Genomic DNA, 18,045 nt, shown 5'->3' with positions numbered 1-18,045 from the left:
ACTTTTCTAGTTATTTTAACTACTGCTTTTTAACTGTGAGACCTAAGTATATCTTCCTTGGTCAATTCCCTCCAGCCAAGTTGTGACTATCTTTTAAAATGTCATTGCCCTGTACAGTCAATAAGACATACCTGTAATGATAGTTATTATTTCATCATTCTTGAAATCTCGTTGTGGGGTAGATACTGTCTGTGTTTTATAACTAAAGGGACAGACACTCAGAGCAATGGAGTAATGTGTTCAAGGTCATGGAGCTACTGAGTATAAAGAGTCTTACCTTGAACAATGGACCATCTCACTCCAGAACCTCATGTTGCTTAAACTACCCAAACATTGCCAATTGAGGCTTCAGTAATTGTTACATATTAGCTACCTGATTAATTTCAGTCACTTTAGTGTTCTTCATAAAACTACTAATATAGCTGACAGGCAATAAGAGTGAGCTCAGTTGTCCAAGAACCCCATCCTACTGCTAGGATTGGTGCCCTGCTTGTAGTGTTAAAATGGTGCCCTACTGGTACTCTTCCTCTGACCTTCAAAGGTTGAGAGCTGCCCTGAATTGTATTCCAGAGCAGCTAAATAAAGTATGTTAGGATGTTCAGAGACAGGAAGTCTCAGTCCCTCCTGATGGGCATAAGTAGGTAAGGTTCTTTCGAAAAGCAGTTTAGTAATGTGGTTCAGGAGCCTTGAAAATGGTTTGTACCCTGTTGACCTAGTGAGCATACTGATAGGTGTTCATCTTAAGTCTGTACCCCAAAAAGCTTTTCTACACAGACACTCCTTGCGTATTTGTAATAAAATCTTCATTGATGGAATATTATGCAGTCACATAAGTGATCACTTTAAAGACTGTTATAATATGAAAAATCATTTTTGTGTATAATCTCCAATTATACACAATCCTGACAAAGCAAAGATGCAAAATTAATTATAGTATTATCACATTCTAGATCAGTATTTGGCTTATTGGATCATTCATGAATGAATGATCATTAGTGGCATGAATCTCAGTATGCGAAGAAAAGGAAATATACTAAAATGTTAATAGTGTTAACCTTTATGTGGTGGAACTAAGAGTGTTTTTTTATTTTCGTTTTTTATTTTATTTTATTTTTTTTGAGACAGAGTCTTACTGTGATGCCCAGGCTGGAGTACAGAGGCATGATCACAGCTCACTGCAGCCTCGACCTCTGCAGCTCGAGCAATCCTCCTGCCTTGGCCTTCCTAAGTGCTGGGATTACAGACATAAGCCAGCATGCCCGGCCTAAGAGTGATTTTTTATCCTGTGATTTCCACTTTGTTTTTTCTTTTTTTTTGACCGTAGTCTTGGTCTGTCACACAGGCTGGAGTGCAGTGGTGCGATTTCGGCTCACTGCAATCTCTGCCTCCTGGGTTCAAGTGATTCTCCTGTCTCAGCCTCCAGAGTAGCTGGAATTACAGGTATGCGGCACCACACTCGGCTAATTTTTGTATTTTTAGTTGAGACGGGGTTTCACTATGTTGGCCAGGTTGGTCTTGAACTCCTGACCTCAGGTGATCCACCCGCCTTGGCCTCCCAAAGTGCTGGGATTTCAGGCGTGAGCCACCGTGCCCAGCTGATTTCCACTTTCATTTTTGTTCCCATATTTTCTGTAGTGATTATGTAGACTTATTGGAAAAAATAACTTTCATTAAAATTGTTTGGACTTGAACCAAAGAAGAGAAGTTTAGGGCTTAGGTTATATTCCTAACCCCCCCCCCCAAAATTATTTAAAATAAATGTTATTCTCCCCATGATATGGATGAGATTCCTGAGGTTTAGAAAGGTGAAGTTACTTACTTGGGCTCATGTATTTAGTAACTGGCTAGCTGAGCCAGGACTAAAATCTAGGTCTGACTCCAAATTCTGTTGTCTTCGTAATCATTTATCTATGTCAGATTGATCTCCAAATGAGGTTTTTTTTTTTTTTTTTTTTTTTTTTCAAAGCATTTGCCCTTTATAGCAGGTAGAGTCTATAGCAAAGCTGAGGTTGTGATAGCTTGTCTTTAAATTCAAAGTATAGCATTGCTCATGTGGGTAAAGTTTCTGAGGCCCTTGTGCTCTAATTGATTTCAGAATTTGGCGATGCAGCCACTTCTGTGGCAGCAAACCCAGATGCCACCACAGTAAGCATTGAGGATCCTGGCGAAACCCCAAAACATCAAACAGGAGCTCTGAGAGGCTCAGGAAGAGAAGAAGATGATGAGTTACTGGGAAATGATGACTCTGACAAAACTGAGGTTTGAACTTGTCTTTGAGATATTTTTAAAACAATTTTTAAAGCTCATTTATGTGCTAATTCACTGTCTAGCACCAGGTACTGTGCGCCAGGTACTGTGCCAGGCAGTGACAGTTCAGAGGTAAATGATACATGGCCTCTGCCTTGGTGGGGGAAACAGGCAAACAGACCATTATTATCCATAAGTACACTGGTGGAGGGAACATGGATAGTGAACAGAGAGCATAGCTTATGGAATGTGGGGCTCCCATGCTCAATATTTTCTAATATTAGAGTTGGAAAGAACCTTCATGGCCCTCTGTTTCAGCCTTTCTCCCAAGATATTGATGCTGTCCTTGCTATGTTGGAAAGGATGCACTTGGAGCCAGGTGTGGTGGCTCATGCCTGTAATCCCAGCACTTTGGGAGACTGAGGCGGGCGGATCACTTGAGCCCAGGAGTTTGAGACCAACCTGGGCAACATGGTGAAACTCCACCTCTATAAAAAATACAAAATATTGGCTGGGCGCAGTGGCTCACTTCTGTAATCCCAGCACTTTGGAAGGCCGAGGCGGGTGGATCACAACATCAGGAGTTCGAGACCAGCCTGACCAACATGGTGAAACCCCATCTCTGCTAAAAAACACAAAAAATTAGCCGGGTGTGGTGGTGTGCTCCTGTAGTTCCAGCTACTCAGGAGACTGAGGCAGGAGAATCGCTTGAACCTGGGAGGCAGAGGTTGTAGTGAGCCGAGATCGCACCATTGCACTCCGGTTTGGGCGACAGAGCGAGACTCCATCTCAAAAAAAAAAAAACAAAATATTAGCTGAGCATGGTGGTGCACACCTGTAGTTCCCGTTACTCAGGAAGCTAAGGTGGGGGGATTGCTTAAGCTTGGGAAGTAGAGGTTGCAGTGAATTGAGATCACACCACTACAGTCTAGCCTGGGCAGCAGAGTGAGACCCTGTCGCCAAAAAAGCAAACAACAAAACAGAAATATTGAAAACACTTGCTTTAATGCCTCTAGGAATGTGCTGTTTACCACCATGTAAGGTAGTTGCTGCCATTGTCAACTAATTGTGAAAATGTATTCCTTTATTTTAATGTTTTTTCTTATTTTAAGTTCAGGGGTCATGTGCAGGTTTATTACATAGGTAAATGTGTGCCATGGCGGTTTGCTGCACAGATCATCCCATCACTTAGGTATTAAGCCCAGCATCCATTAGCTATTCTTCCTGATGCTCTCCCTCCCATGTGTCTATGTGTTCTCATCATTCAGCTCCCACTTATAAGTGAGAACATGTGGTGTTTGGTTTTCTGTTCCTGCATTAGTTTGCTGAGGAAAATGGCTTCCAACTCCATCCATGTCCCAGCAAAGGACATGATCTCATTCTTTTTTATGGCTGTATTGTATTTCATGGTTGTATATATATCATATTTTCTCTTTATCCAGTCTATCATTGATTGGCATTTAGGTTCATTCTGTATCTTTGCTATTCTGAATAGTGCTGCAGTGAACATACACATGCATCTATCTTTATTTATTTATTTTTTATTTATTTATTTATTTTTTGAGACGGAGTTTCGCTCTTGTTACCCAGGCTGGAGTGCAATGGCACGATCTCGGCTCACCGCAACCTCCGTCTCCTGGGCTCAGGCAATTCTCCTGCCTCAGCCTCCTGAGTAGCTGGGATTACAGGCACATGCCACCATGCCCAGCTAATTTTTTGTATTTTTAGTAGAGACGGGGTTTCACCTTGTTGACCAGGATGGTCTCGATCTCTTGACCTCGTGATCCACCCGCCTCGGCCTCCCAAAGTGCTGGGATTACAGGCTTGAGCCACCGTGCCCGGCTCTGCATCTATCTTTATAATAGAATGATTTCTATTCCTTTGGGTATATACCCAGTGATGGGATTGCTGGGTCAAATAGTATTCTGCCTCTAGGTCTCTGAGGAATCACCACACTGTATTCCACAATGGTTGAACTAATTTACACTCCCACCAACAGTATAAAAGAAGTGTTCCTTTTTCTCCGCAACTTCACCAGCATCTATTGCTTCTTGACTTTTTAATAATCACCATTCTGACTGGTATGATATGATATGGTGTCTCGTTGTGGTTTTTGATTTGCATTTCTCTAATGAGCGATGTTGAGCTTTTTTTCATATGTTTTTTGGTCACATGTATATCTTTTGAGAATGTCTGTTCATGTCCCTTGCCCACTTTTTAATCAAGTTGTTTTTTTCTTGTAAATTTGCTTAAGTTCCTTGGAGACTCTGGATATTAGACCTTTGTCAGATGGATAGATTGCAAAAATTTTCTACCATTCTGTAGGCTGTCTGTTCACTCTGATGATAGTTTCTTTTGCTGTGCAGAAGCCCATTTGTCAATTTTTGCTTTTGTTACAATTGCTTTTGGTGTTTTTATCTTGAGATCTTTGCCCATGCCTGTGTCCTGAATGATATTGCCTAGATTTTCTTCTAGGGATATTTTTTTTTTTTTTTTTTTTGGGTTTTATATTTAAGTCTTTAATCCATCTTGAGTTATTTTTTGTATATGGTATAAGGAAGGGGTCCAGTTTCAATTTTCTGCATGTGACTAACCAGCTCTCCCAGCACTATTTATTGAATAAGGAATCCTTTCCCCATTGCTTGTTTTGTCGAAGATCAGATGGTTGTAGGTGTGCATTCTTATTTCTGAGTTCTCTGTTCTGTTCCATTGGTCTATGTGTCTGTCCTTGTACCAGTACCATGCTGTTTTTGTTACTGTAGCCTTGTAGTTTAGTTTGAAGTCAGGTAGTGTGATGCCTCTGGCTTTGTTCTTTTTGCTTAGGATTGTCTTGGCTATTTGGCCTGTTTTTTGGTTCCATATGAATTTTTAAATAGTTTTTTTTTCTAATTCTGTGAAAAATGTCAATGGTAGTTTAATGGGAGTGGCACTGAATCTATAATTACTTTGATTCTTCCTATCCATGAGCATGGAATGTTTTTCTGTTTGTTTGTGTCCTCTCTTATTTCTTTGAGCAGTGGTTTGCAGTTCTCTTTGAAGAGGTTATTTACTTCCCTTGTTAGCTGTATTTCTAGGTATTTTACTCTTTTTGTAGCAATTATGAATGAGAGTTCACTCATGATTGGCCCTCTGCTTGCCTGTTGGTGTATAGGAAGGCTAGAAATTTTTGCACATTGAATTTGTATCCAGAGACTTTGCTGAAGTTGCTTTATCAGCTTAAGAAGCTTTTGGGCTGAGATGATGGGGTTTTCTAGATATAGGAACATGTCATCTTGCAAACAAAGATGATTTGACTTCCTCTCTTCCTATTTGAATACCCTTTATTTCTTTCTCTTGCTGGATTGCCCGGGCCAGAACTTCTAATACTGTTGAATGGGAGTAATGAGAGAGGGCATCCTTTTCTTGTGCTGGTTTTCAAGGGGAATGCTTCCAACTTTTGCCCATTCAGTATGGTATTGGCTGTGTGTTTGTCATATATGACTCTTATTATTTTGAGGTATGTTCTTTCAATACCTAGTTTATTGAGAGTTTTAACAAGAAGGTATGTCGAATTTTCTCAAAGGTGTTTTTTGCATCAATTATTGAGATAATCGTGGGTTTTTTGCCTGTGGTTCTATTTATGTGGTGAATCACATTTATTGATTTGTGTATGTTGAACCAATCTTGCATCCCAGGATGAAGCCAACTTGATTGTGGTGGATAAGCTTTTTGATGTGCTACTGGATTTGGTTTGTCAGTATTTTGTTAAGAATTTTTACATCAATGGTCATCAAGGATATTGGCCTGAAGTTTTCTTTTCTTGTTTTATCTCTGCCTGGTTTTGGTATCAGGATGATGCTGGCCTCATAGAATGAGTTAGGGAGGAGTCCCTCCTTTTCAATTTTTTGGAATAGTTTCAGTAGAAATGGTACCAGTACTTTGTACATATGGTAGAGTTTAGCTGTGAATCAGCCTGGTCCTGGGCTTTTATTCATTGGTCAGCTATTTATTCTGCCTCAATTTTAGAACTCATTATTGTTCTGTTCAGAGATTCAGTTTCTTCTTGCTTCAATCCTGGGAGGCTGTATGTGTTCAGGAATTCATCCATTTCTTCTAGATTTTCTAGTTTATGTGCATAGAGGTGTTTATAGTATTCTCTGATGGTTGTTTGTACTTCTGTGGGGTCAATGGTGATATCTGCTTATCATTCCTTATTGTATTTATGTGATTCTTCCCCTTTCTCCTTTATTACTCTAGCTAGTCATGTATTTTATTAATTTTTTTCAATAAACCAGCTTCTGGATTTGTTGATTTTTTTGAAGGGTTTTTTTGTGTCTCTGTCTGCTGTTCAGCTGTGATCTTGTTTATTTCTTGTCTTCTGCTAGCTTTGGGTTTGTTTTCTCTTGGCTCTCTGGTTCTTTTAGTTGTGATGTTAGTGTTAACTTGAGATCTTTCCAGCTTTTTGATGTGGGCATTTAGTGCTATAAATTTCCCTCTTAACACTGCTTTAGCTGCATCCCAGAGATTCCAGTATGTTGTCCCTTTGTTCCCATTAGTTTCAAAGAATTTCTTGATTTCTGCCCTAATTTCATTATTTACCTAAGAGTCATTAGGAGCAGGTTGTTAAATTTCCGTGTAGTTGTGTGGTTTTGAGTTAATTTTTAAATCTTGCATTCCAATTTGATTGCACTGTGGTCTGAGAGACTGTTATGACTTCAGTTCTTTTGTATTTGCTAAGGAGTGTTTTACTTCCAATTATGTGGTCAATTTTACAGTAAGTGCCATGTGGCAATGAGAAGAATGTATATTCTGTTGTTTTTGGGTGGAGTTCTGTAGGTATCTGTCAGGTTCACTTGATCCAGAGCTGAGTTCAGGTCCTGAATATCTTTGTTAATTTTCTGTCTTGATAATCTGTCTAATATTGTCCATGGGGTGTTAAAGTCTCCCACTATTATTGTATGGGAGTCTAAGACTCTTTGTAGGTCTCTAAGAACTTGCTTTATGAATCTGGATGATCCTATATTGGGAGCATATATATTTAGGATCATTAGCCCTTCTTGTTGAATTGAACCCTTTTCCATTATGTAATGCCTTTCTTCTTCTTTTCTTTTTTTAATCCTTGTTGGTTAAAGTCTGTTTTGTCAGAAATGAGGATTGTAACCCCTGCTTTTTTCTGTTTTCCATTTGCTTGGTAAATTTTCCTCCATCCCTTTATTTTGAGTCTCTTTGTGTCTTTTCATTTGAGATGGGTCTCTTGAAGACAGCATACCTATAGGTCTTGGCTCATTATCCAGATTGCCATTCTGTGTCTATTAATAGGAGCATTTATTGGCCCATTTACATTTCAGGTTAGTATTGTTATGTGTGAATTTGATTCTGTCATGGTGTTAGCTGATTATTTTGCAGATTGTTTATGTGGTTGCTTCACAGTATCACTGGTCTGTGTACTTCAGTGTGCTTTTGTAGTGGCAGGTAACAGTTTTTCCTTTCCATATTTAGTGCTTCCTTCAGGAGCTCTTGCAAGGCAGGCCTGGTGGTGATGAATTCCCTTGGCATTTGCATGTCTGAAAAGGATCTTATTTCTCCTTTGCTTATGAAACTTAGTTTGGTTGGATATGAAATTCTGGGTTGGAAACTATTTTCTAAGAATGTTGAATATTTGCCCCCGATCTCTTCTGGCTTGTAGGATTTCCACTAAGAGGTCTGCTGTTAGTCTGAGGGTTTTCCCTTTGTAGGTGACTTGGCCTTTCTCTCTGGCTGCCCTTAACATTTTTTCTTTCATTTCAACCTTGAAGAACTGAAGATTATGTGTTTGTGGTTGATCTTCTCATGGAGTATCTTACTGGGGTTCTCTGCAGTTCCTGAATTTGAATGTTGGCCTGTCTTGCTAGCTTGGGGAAGTTCTCCTGGATAATATTCTGAAGTATGTTTTCCAACTTGGTTCCATTCTCTTCGTCTCTTTCAGGTGCACTGATCAATTGTAGGTTCGTCTCTTCACATAATCCCATATTTCTTGAAAGTTTTGTTTATTCTTTTTCATTCTTTTTTCTCTGTTCTTGTCTGCCTGTCTTATTTCAGAAAGATGGTCTTCAAGCTCTAAGATTCTTTCCTCCATTTGGCCTATTCTGCTATTGATACTTGTGATTGCATTGTGAAGTTCTCATGTTGTGTTTTTCAACTCCATCTGGTTGGTTATGCTCCTCTCTAAACAGGCTCTTCTGGCTATCAGCTCCTGTGTTGTTTTATCATGATTCTTAGCTTCTTTGTATTGGGTTACAACATGCTTCTTTAGCTCAGCGAAGTTCATCACCCACCTTCTGAAGCCTACTTCTGTCAGTTCAGCCATCTCAGCCTCAGCCTAGTTCTGCGCCCTTGATGGAGAGGTGTTGCGATCATTTGGAGGAGACAGGCCCTCTGGCTTTTGAGTTTTGAGTGTTTTTGTGTTGATTCTTTCTCATCTTTGTGGGCTTATCTACCTTCAATCTTTAGGTTGCTGACTTTAAATGGGGTTTTTATGGGGTCTTTTTTGTTGATGTTGTTGTTGTTTACTGTTTGTTTGTTTGTTTGTTTCTTAACAGTCAGGCTACTCTTTCACAGGGCTGCTGCAGTTCGCTGGGGCTCTGCTCCAGATCGTAGTTGTCTGGGGTTTTCTCGTACTTGGAGGTATCACCAATGAATGCTGCAAAACAGCAAAGATCCCAGCCTGCTCCTTCCTCTGGAAGCTCTGTCCTAGGGGAGTGAGTACTGACCTGTTGCCAGCTCTAACTGCACCTGTGGGAGGTGTCTGGAGAGTTAGGAGGCCTCCACAGTCAGGAGGAATGGGATCAGGCACCCTCTTAAAGCAGTCTGGCTGCTTTTTTTTTTCCCCTAGCCTGCAGGCTCTGGGTCTCTTCTTTCACTGGCTGCTTTTGGGTAGTGCAGCTGTGCTGTGTTGTAGGAGACCCTTCCTCATCCAGACCCATCTGGACTCTCCAGAGCCAGCAGGCTGGAAGAGCTGAGGTGACATGGCAGCTGCCCCTTGCCCCTGAAACTTAGTCCTTCTCAGGCAGACTCCAGCCTGTCGCCACTGGCTGGCTGGAATTCCATGCCAGTGGCTCTTAACTTGTGAGGTGCCGTGGAAGTGAGGCCTGCAGAACGATGCTTTTTGGTTGCCTAGATTCACCCCCTTCCTAGGGGCGTGTAGGGATGGATCTCCCATTTTGCTGGGAAGCCAGGAGCTGGAGTATGCAAAGCTCTTGGGTTTCTTTGTGTGCCTGAGCAGCTGCTCTGCTAGGACTGCATATAGCTTTGTGTGTATTGGACCCAAGACTCTAGTAACATGGGCTTACAGGGAATCTCCTGACCCAGATTTCCTGGGTAGGGCCATACAATCACTCACTGCTTTTCTTGGCTGGGGGTGGGTGTTCCTTTGTCTCTGTGCTGCTCCTGGATGGGCCATCACCCCACCCTGTTTTTCTTCATTTTCTGTGTGTTGAGCTATTTGCCTAGACAGTCCCAGTGCGAGAACCTGGATATTTCAGTTGAAGATGCTGAATTCATTCACTGCTTTCACCCCTCTCTGTGAGTAATGCAGACCACAGCTGCTTTTAATTGGCCATCGTTTTCCTTTATAATGAACAAAAAATATCTGCCTATAGCACCTGCCCTTGTCCTGCAAAGCAGCTCAGAGTTCATCGGTACTTTTGGCTGTATGAGTTCCCTTCACATATCTGAAGATGACAGGGCCTGCATTCTGCCACCAAAGAGCTGTATTGTAGAGATAGGTATGGCCCTCCTCAGATGCCTCTTCTCAATTAGAATCCTTTTTTTTTTGTCAGAGTAGTAATATTTTTAGTAGAGTGAGTCAGTGTATCAGATTTTTTTAGAGTGAGTCAGTGTATCAGATTTTTGAGAATCAGGTGGCAGTAGTCGGGAGGATCGTGGATGGATAGTAGAGGAAAAGATATTTACACTGGCTGGGCACAGTGGCTCTCACTTATAATTCCAGTGCTTTGGGAGGCTGATGCAGGAGGATCACTTGAGCCCAAGAGTTTGAGAACAAGGCAAAATAATGAGACTCCGTTTCTACAAAAAAGTTTAAAAATTACTGGGCATAGTGGTGCATGCATGTAGTCCCAGCTACTTGGGAGGCTGAGGTGGGAAGATTGCTTGAGCCCAGGAGTTCAAGGCTGCAGTGAGCTATGATTATACCACTGCACTCTAGCCTGGGAAACAGTGAGATGCCATCTAAAAAAAAAAAAAGAAAAAGAAAAAGAAAAAAGATATTTACACTGACTGCCTTTTGTATGTGTGTGTGTTTATGCATTTATTATTGTACATAATTCTATATACTATTGAATGTAACCCCTCATAATCCTATGAGGTAGATCTTATTAGCATTAATTTTAAGATAAGGGAACTAAGCTGGAGAGGAGTCTAGTGATTTGCCAAAGCTCCGCTCAGTGAGGGGGCCAGGATTTGAACCCTTTTGCTGTGACTTCAAAACTAATGCTTGTTTTTCTAATCAGGCTGAGAGTTAGGAATTGGCTATTGCAGAGTTGGTTGTTGAATGCAGAAGAGCCTGTTGTTTCAAACATTTTGGTTTTTCATTAGACCAGATCCTCCCTGCACCCCTGTGCAGCTGGAATTAAGAAATTGCTTATGTATTTATTATGTTTTATTTTACCTCCGACAGTTACTTGCTGGACAGAAGAAAAGCTCCCCCTTCTGGACATTTGAATACTACCAAACATTCTTTGATGTGGACACCTACCAGGTTTGGAAACGAATTTCACCTTTTCTTTTACTTGTAATGGAGACTTGTTTCTTTAATGGTTGAACAATCAAATAATGTGAAAGCCTTTATATACTGGAAATGGTCTTACAAAAGTAAAGGGTTATTAGCATTTGAAAATACTATCATAAAAGCTCTAATGACTGAGTTTCAATTTTGTAGAAATGAATTTATTAAACTTAGAAAACTTCAGTAGAATTACCGCTATGTTGTTTTACAGGTCTTTGACAGAATTAAAGGGTCTCTTTTGCCAATACCCGGAAAAAACTTTGTGAGGTTATACATCCGCAGCAATCCAGATCTCTATGGTATGTGTAGTGCTGATTTGTTTACCATATTTCAGTTGAACTTGGGTGCATGTGAGGGTTGCCTGGAAACTTGGAGAACTGCGCTATTGGTGGGGCATGCCATGTTTTATTTGACGCTTCTGAACTTCAGTAGCAACCCTTGCAAATAATTTTGGAGAAATACAATTATGTGTTATATTAGTGCCATGTCATCATTATAAGTACTAGTATATCCTTCAAAGGTCTTTAAATGGGGCTGGGCACAGTGGTTCACACCTCTAATCCCAGCACTTTGGTAGGCCAAGATGGGAGGATCGCCAGAGGCTAGGAGTTTGAGACCACTCTGGGTGACATAGCGAGACCCTATCTCTACTAAAGGCTGGGTTTGCATAGTGGTTCATGGCTGTAATCCCAACACTTTGGGAGGCCAGAGCAGGAGGATTGTTTGAGTTCAGGAGTTTGAGACCAGCCTGGGCAACATAGACAGACCCTGTCTTTACTAAAAAATTAAAAAATAATAATTTTTAAAGATTCTTCAAATGACATTACAAGCTTGAGATAAACGTAGTCACTTTGACTAAGAGGAGATTGTTGATTTTAATTTATGGACCATTTGGTGTTGGAGGAGAAGGTATTCTCACACTTTTTCATTGATATGCTGAGTTCCAGCTCTGCCCTCAGATGAGCTGGCTCCTCTTAGGATTTGGTCATCAGCAGTGGAAGTCTGAAACAGGATTGGGCGAGGGATGGTTGTCATCACTGCCCTTAATGCTGTCTGAGAAAAACTCAGAGGTCCACCCAGTACTCCTGAGGAAAAAGCCCCAACAGTGGCCTGTGTTTGAGGGGAAAAGGGAGTGCTGTCCGTGTGCCAGGAGCTACACCAGAGACTTTGTGTGAACTTGGTCATATCTCATTCTTGCAACAACCCTTGCAAAGAATCCCCACTTTTTAAATGAGGAAGCCGATGCTCAGTGAGGATCATTGATATATATGCTCAATCCGAAATGATAAATAGTAAAGCAGTCATATATGTTGATTTTAAATGTGGGCTCTAGGAAGCCTGGTGTGAAAACCATTGTATTGGCCCATGCTTTTTATCTGAGGGTTGTCAAGGCGATTTCTCTGTCTGTCTCATTCATTCTTAACTTGTAGCCTGAGGGGGAGGCTCTGTGTTTCAGTGTCTTTAGAGTCTGGCCGAGGCCTTGGCATAAAGCAGGTGCTCAAACAGTTTTTAGTACCTTATTTTATGCGAGGCCCTGTGCTAGGGGTTGAGGCTTTAAAGATAAGGCCATAGTCCCTAGCTCTAATGAGGAGGAAGAGTGAGCATGAACATCTGTTGTACCTTATAAGTGCCAAGCGTGGAGATAAGCACTATTTTAGTGTATTATGCTATTTTATTTCCCATACTCCAAGGTAGCCTTATCTTACAAAAGAGAAAACTGAGGTTAAGGAGATAACTTGCCCATAGTTACAGAGTTAGCAACAATAATGGTAAACACACATATAGTGCCTATTATGTGCCAGACACTATTATTAGGGCAGTACCTGTATTAACTCATTTAATCCTTATGACAGATCCAACTTTATGAGGCAGATACTATTATTATCCCCATTTTATAGATAAGGACACTGAGTCACACAGAGGTCTAGTAACTTGCCTAAGATCATACAGCTAGTAAGTGCTGAGCTCAATTTTCAAATCGACACTGTGGCTCATAATCCATTTCTTCATCACTATGCTATGCTGCCTGTCATAACAAAGCCAGGGGTTGAACCCAAAGCTTGCTTCTTTTCTGTGACACCAGTAGCCTCATTAGCTCATAGACATGGTTAAAATAAGGTACAATATAGATGAAGTGTTTTACAGCGGGGAGGATTAGGTTTTGTTGTGGGTGGAGGTTGGAGGAAGGCAGTTAAGAAAAAGATGACAGTTTACAGAGTGTAAAGAAAAGATTGATAACTTTGACTACATTTCAACTAAAATTTAAAATTTCTACACAACAAAATAAACCATAAGCAAAGTAAAAAAATAAATCACAGACCAGGGAACATACTCCCAATGCATATAACCAACCAACAGTGAGAAACGAGAATATATGTTGAACACCCACAAATTACAAGAAGAAAACAAGCAACTCTGGGAGAAAAAAAGGCAATAAATCTATGAAAAGATGCTTAGCCCCACCTGCAACCAGGGAAATAAAAGGTAAAATAAGATATTTATTTATGCTCATTATTTTAGTAAACATATACAATTTGGCTTGTCTTCATTTGTTCATTCAATTCATTCAACAAATGTTGAGCTTTTACTATTCTAAGTACTGGAGATACAACAGTGAAAACAGACAAAAATCTCTACCCTTAGGCAATTTGTAATTTACTGAGTTTAACAATAAGCAAAGAAAAGTAAAAATATTTTTCTAGTAATGAATGCTTAGGTGAAAATTTAAGAGCAGAGAGGAGAAGGACATGAAGTGTTTGTATAAATGGATGAATTTGAAATTTTTAAAAGATGACTTTGAGTAATGACCTGAAGTAATTGGGAGTGATTCATGTAGGTATCTAAGGGAAGAGCACTTGAAACAGATGGATCAGCAAGTGCAAAGACCCTGAGGCAGGAGCCTAGTGCGTTCAAAGAATAGCAAGAGGCTAATGGGAATGGAAGAGAGTGGTCATGGGGACCTAGAAGGAGATGAGGTGAGAGAGACAGTGTGGAGGGGCAGGTAAGGTCTCATAAGTCACAGTGAGGACTTTGGCATTTGCTTGAATTGGAGGGTTTGGACAGAGAAGTAACATACTTTTTTGTTTTTTGAGACAAGCTCTTGCTCTGCTGCTCAGGCTGGAGTGCAGTGGCACAATAATGGCTCACTGCAGACTCAAAATCCTGGGTTCAAGCCATCCTCCCCCATCTCATCTTCCTGAGTAGCTGGGACTATAGGCATGTGCCACCATGCCTGGCTAATGTTTGTATTTTTTTTGAGACAGAGTCTTGCTCTGTTGCCAGGCGCCAGGCTGGAGTGTGGTGGCGCCATCTCGGCTCACTGCAACCTCTGCCTCCCAGGTTCAAGCAATTCTCCTGCCTCAGCCTCCCCGGTAGCTGGGACTACAGGTGCATGCCACCACGCCCAGCTAATTTTTTTTTGTATTTTTAGTAGAGACGGGGTTTCACCATGTTGGCCAGGATGGTCTTGATCTCTTGACCTCGTGATCCTCCCACCTCGGCCTCCCAAAGTGCTGGGATTACAGGCTTGAGCCACCACGCCCGACCATGTTTGTATTTTTTGTAGAGACAGCGTCTCACTATGTTGCCCAGGCTGGCCTCAAACTCCTGATCTCAAGCAGTCCTCCTGCCTCAGCCTCCCAAAGTGCTGATCTTTCAGGCATGAGCCACTGTACCAAGCCAGGTGACATACTCTAGGTCAGATTTCATGAACATTGATATTAAGTATTGTCAAGGATGTGGAACAGTGGGAACTTTTGTATGGTGGGTATGTAACTGATACACAAATTGGAGCAGTTTGAAGATGCTCATACCCTGCAATTCAGCAGTTTCACTCCTAGGTAGGTAATTTTAGAGGAATGCACATATATATGAGACAACAAAAAGAAGAATATTATTCACTGTAGCAGTATTGCTTATAATAGCAAATATTTAGAAACAACCAAGATATCCATCAGCAGAAGAGATACATCGTACTATATTCATACATAGAAGTCTGTAGTTTAAAAAAAATGAATGAGAGCTAAAAGCATAAATATAGATAAATCTCAGCACAATGATTTAAAAAAGCATGTTGTGGAAGGATATGCATAGTATGTATGACACCATTAAAAAGATATGTATTTTTTTTGAGGCGGAGTCTCACTCTGTTGCCAAGACTGGAGTGCAAAGGTGCAATCTCGGCTCACTGCAACTTCTGCCTCCTGGGTTCAAGCGATTCTCTTGTCTCAGCCTTCCGAAGTAGCTGGGGCTACAGGCGTGTACCACCATGCCCAGTTAATTTTTGCATTTTTAATAGAGACGGAGTTTCACCATGTTGGCCAGGCTGACCTGAAACTTAGCCTTGAACTATAATCTCTTACTTCAGAGTCTCTGCTCCTGCTGTTCCCTCTTCTTGAACCTCTCTTCTCTTCTGTCCTCACTTGGCAAACTTCTGTTCTTCTTTAGATCCCAGCTTATGCATCCTGTTCTCTAGGTTTTGTGCCCTCGCTATATGCTCCCATAAGCACCCTGTACTACCCTCTGAGATTAGATATTTTATTGGCTGTCTCCCTGGAGTGTATGGACGCACTAGAGCCAGTGACTGTCCCTGTTGCACGTCATTGTGTCCCCAGCAGAGGGTAGTGGGTACTTAGTAAATAATGGCTGAGAGTACATTATATTTTTGGTTTTCTAGTTATATGGGTATTGTAAGTTAATATTTTGGCCACTTGTGGTCATATGCTTGGATGGTGTCAGCCCATCTATAACACATGGTCAGTTTTATTCATTCATTCAATAAAGCTTTTTGGCTATGGGAGTCTTGTGGGGGTTTTTTTGTTTGTTTTTTGCCACTCTTACATGTGGGCACTCAGAATAATACTTTGAGATTTAGTCCTTGGCTACAGCAGAGAGCTTTCAGTAAAGAGGCAATCTGTGGAGAGCTAATACTGGTAACTTTTGGAAGCATCCCATTTGGTAGCTTGTGTTCCTTTTCCCACCTCAGGAGCCAGTGCTTGGCTTTGGAAAGTACTAATCTGTTTCTGCTAGTCATCTCTCCTATGACAGTAATGTTCGTACTTTTGTGATGTGTCAAGGTGCCTGAAACTATCTCAAAGGGTGTTGCAAAATATTAGTGAAATTGAAAAATTAAATTCATACAATTTGTTAAACTCTTTCAATCTAAAGACTGTATTTGTTCTACATAGTACTTTTTCTAGATGGGGAGTGATAAGGATAATGTTCATGAAGTCAAGCAAATAATGAAAGGGGTTTGCAAAGTATGGTGCTCATTGTGTGTGTGTGTGTGTATATATATATATATATATATATATATAATCATCTATATAAAATGTGCACATTACATACAGAGGCATTTGCTTATATACTTGAGTGGAATATTCCTGGCAGGTTTCATCAGAATCTGGTTACTTTGGTGAGCTTTAGGGAGAGGAGATACAGAGCCAGGGCACAGAGAGGGAGGGGAGCTTGCTGTTCTCTGTATTCCCTTTGTATCTTTTGAACACTGGACCATATAGATGTATTACTTTTTTTTTTAATTTTTATTTTTAATTTTTGTGGGTATATAGTAGGTGTATATGGTACATTGTATTACTTTTTCATTTAAAAAAAAAAGAAAAAGCCTTAAACAAACACACACACACACACACACACACATATGCGCGCACACACACACACACACACACACACACACTCAAACACAACCATGGCGAACTGGTAGGTTTAATCGACTCAGCCCTCCAGTGTTCTGCTTGCCCTGCTCTTTCTGTATGCTGCAGAAGGCTCTGCCTGATTTAACTTCTTTTTCTGTGATGCCAACATTTGGCATTTAGATAAGGTAAGTAATCTTTACTTCATGGATTCTGGTGAAAGGCTTAACAAAAAGCCTGTGGATTTTTCTTTGTTGGCGGTGATCCTCCAATAAAAGAAGCTATACACAAATCAGTGTCTTCATTCACCTAATTGTGGAAGGCGTTTTGGCCTTTGGATTGGAATACCAACCCCCCACCTTCTTTAAGGCAGTTTGACCTTTGAGAAAAGAAAATTTTCCTCTAGCAAGTGTTGATCCCATCTAGAAAATTTGTTTTCTTTTTGCTAACATGAATAGAAGAGGAAGGTAAGAAATTCTATAAGAATCAGAAGAGGAAGTAAAGAAATTCTGTAAGAATCTAAAGGCTTGTGCTTCATTTTCTTGTTTCTGAATTTTCTGGTTTCCTTTGCAGGCCCCTTTTGGATATGTGCCACATTGGTCTTTGCCATAGCAATTAGTGGGAATCTCTCCAACTTCTTGATCCATCTGGGAGAGAAGACGTACCATTATGTGCCTGAATTCCGAAAAGGTTGGTGAATAGCTTGACTCATTTGGAATGCTGTCAGTTTCTAGCCTTGAGTTCTTTTTATCACTGAGCTCCTGGGCCCCATCTCTAGGTGCTGTAGCCCTGCTTTTGTGTTTTAGGGTTCAAATGTATCTACTCAAATGTATAGATGAGTTTACGACTCATCTATATAAATCCACATAATCTTTTTCTTCCTACAGTGATAAAATATATGTTACATAAAATTTACCATTTAAGTGTATAATTCAGTGGCATTAAATACATTCACAAGGTTATGAATCCACATGATCTTTTGGAAAGCTGTAAATCAAGGCCCAATAGCAACTGGAATTGATTCCCCACCCCCCATTTTTTTTTGAGGCAATGTCTCACTTCATTGCCCAGGCCAGAATGCAGTGACGCAATCACTGCTTACTGCAGCCTCCACTTCCTTGGGCTCAGGTAATCCTCCCACCTCAGCCTCCTGAGTAGCTGGGACTACAGACATGCAACATCATACCTGGCCAGTTTTTCTATTTTTTGAAGAGACTGGTCTCCCTAACCAACCTCCCAGCCTGGTTGCCCAGGCTGATCTCAAACTCTTGGGCTCAAGTGATTCTCCTGTCTTGGCTTCCCAAAGTGCTAGTTAGGACTATAGATGTGAGCCACCACACCTGGCCACAGTTGGAATATATTCTTTTTTTTTTTTTTTTTTTTTTTTTT

General features: G+C 40.7%; 1 protein-coding gene across 6 annotated transcripts in view; it reads left to right on the top strand.

Moving 5' to 3' along the window:
* Window positions 1-18,045, top strand: part of YIPF1 (Yip1 domain family member 1) — a 45,924-nt gene that overhangs the window by 4,068 nt on the left and 23,811 nt on the right. For 5 of the 6 annotated variants that reach the window (XM_017504420.2, XM_017504424.2, XM_017504423.2 and 2 more), the window contains 4 exons: window positions 2,096-2,259; window positions 10,901-10,981; window positions 11,220-11,307; window positions 17,230-17,346. In XM_017504420.2, the coding sequence (XP_017359909.1) occupies window positions 2,096-2,259; window positions 10,901-10,981; window positions 11,220-11,307; window positions 17,230-17,346 (450 nt within the window). The remainder of the gene's footprint in view (window positions 1-2,095; window positions 2,260-10,900; window positions 10,982-11,219; window positions 11,308-17,229; window positions 17,347-18,045) is intronic. The other variant, XM_017504422.1, reaches the window with a different exon arrangement.

Source organism: Cebus imitator, unplaced genomic scaffold (genome assembly GCF_001604975.1).
Source record: "Cebus imitator isolate Cc_AM_T3 unplaced genomic scaffold, Cebus_imitator-1.0 Scaffold322, whole genome shotgun sequence".
In the NCBI taxonomy this organism is placed as follows: domain Eukaryota; kingdom Metazoa; phylum Chordata; class Mammalia; order Primates; family Cebidae; genus Cebus; species Cebus imitator.
This window is presented reverse-complemented; position numbering and strand designations above follow the sequence as displayed.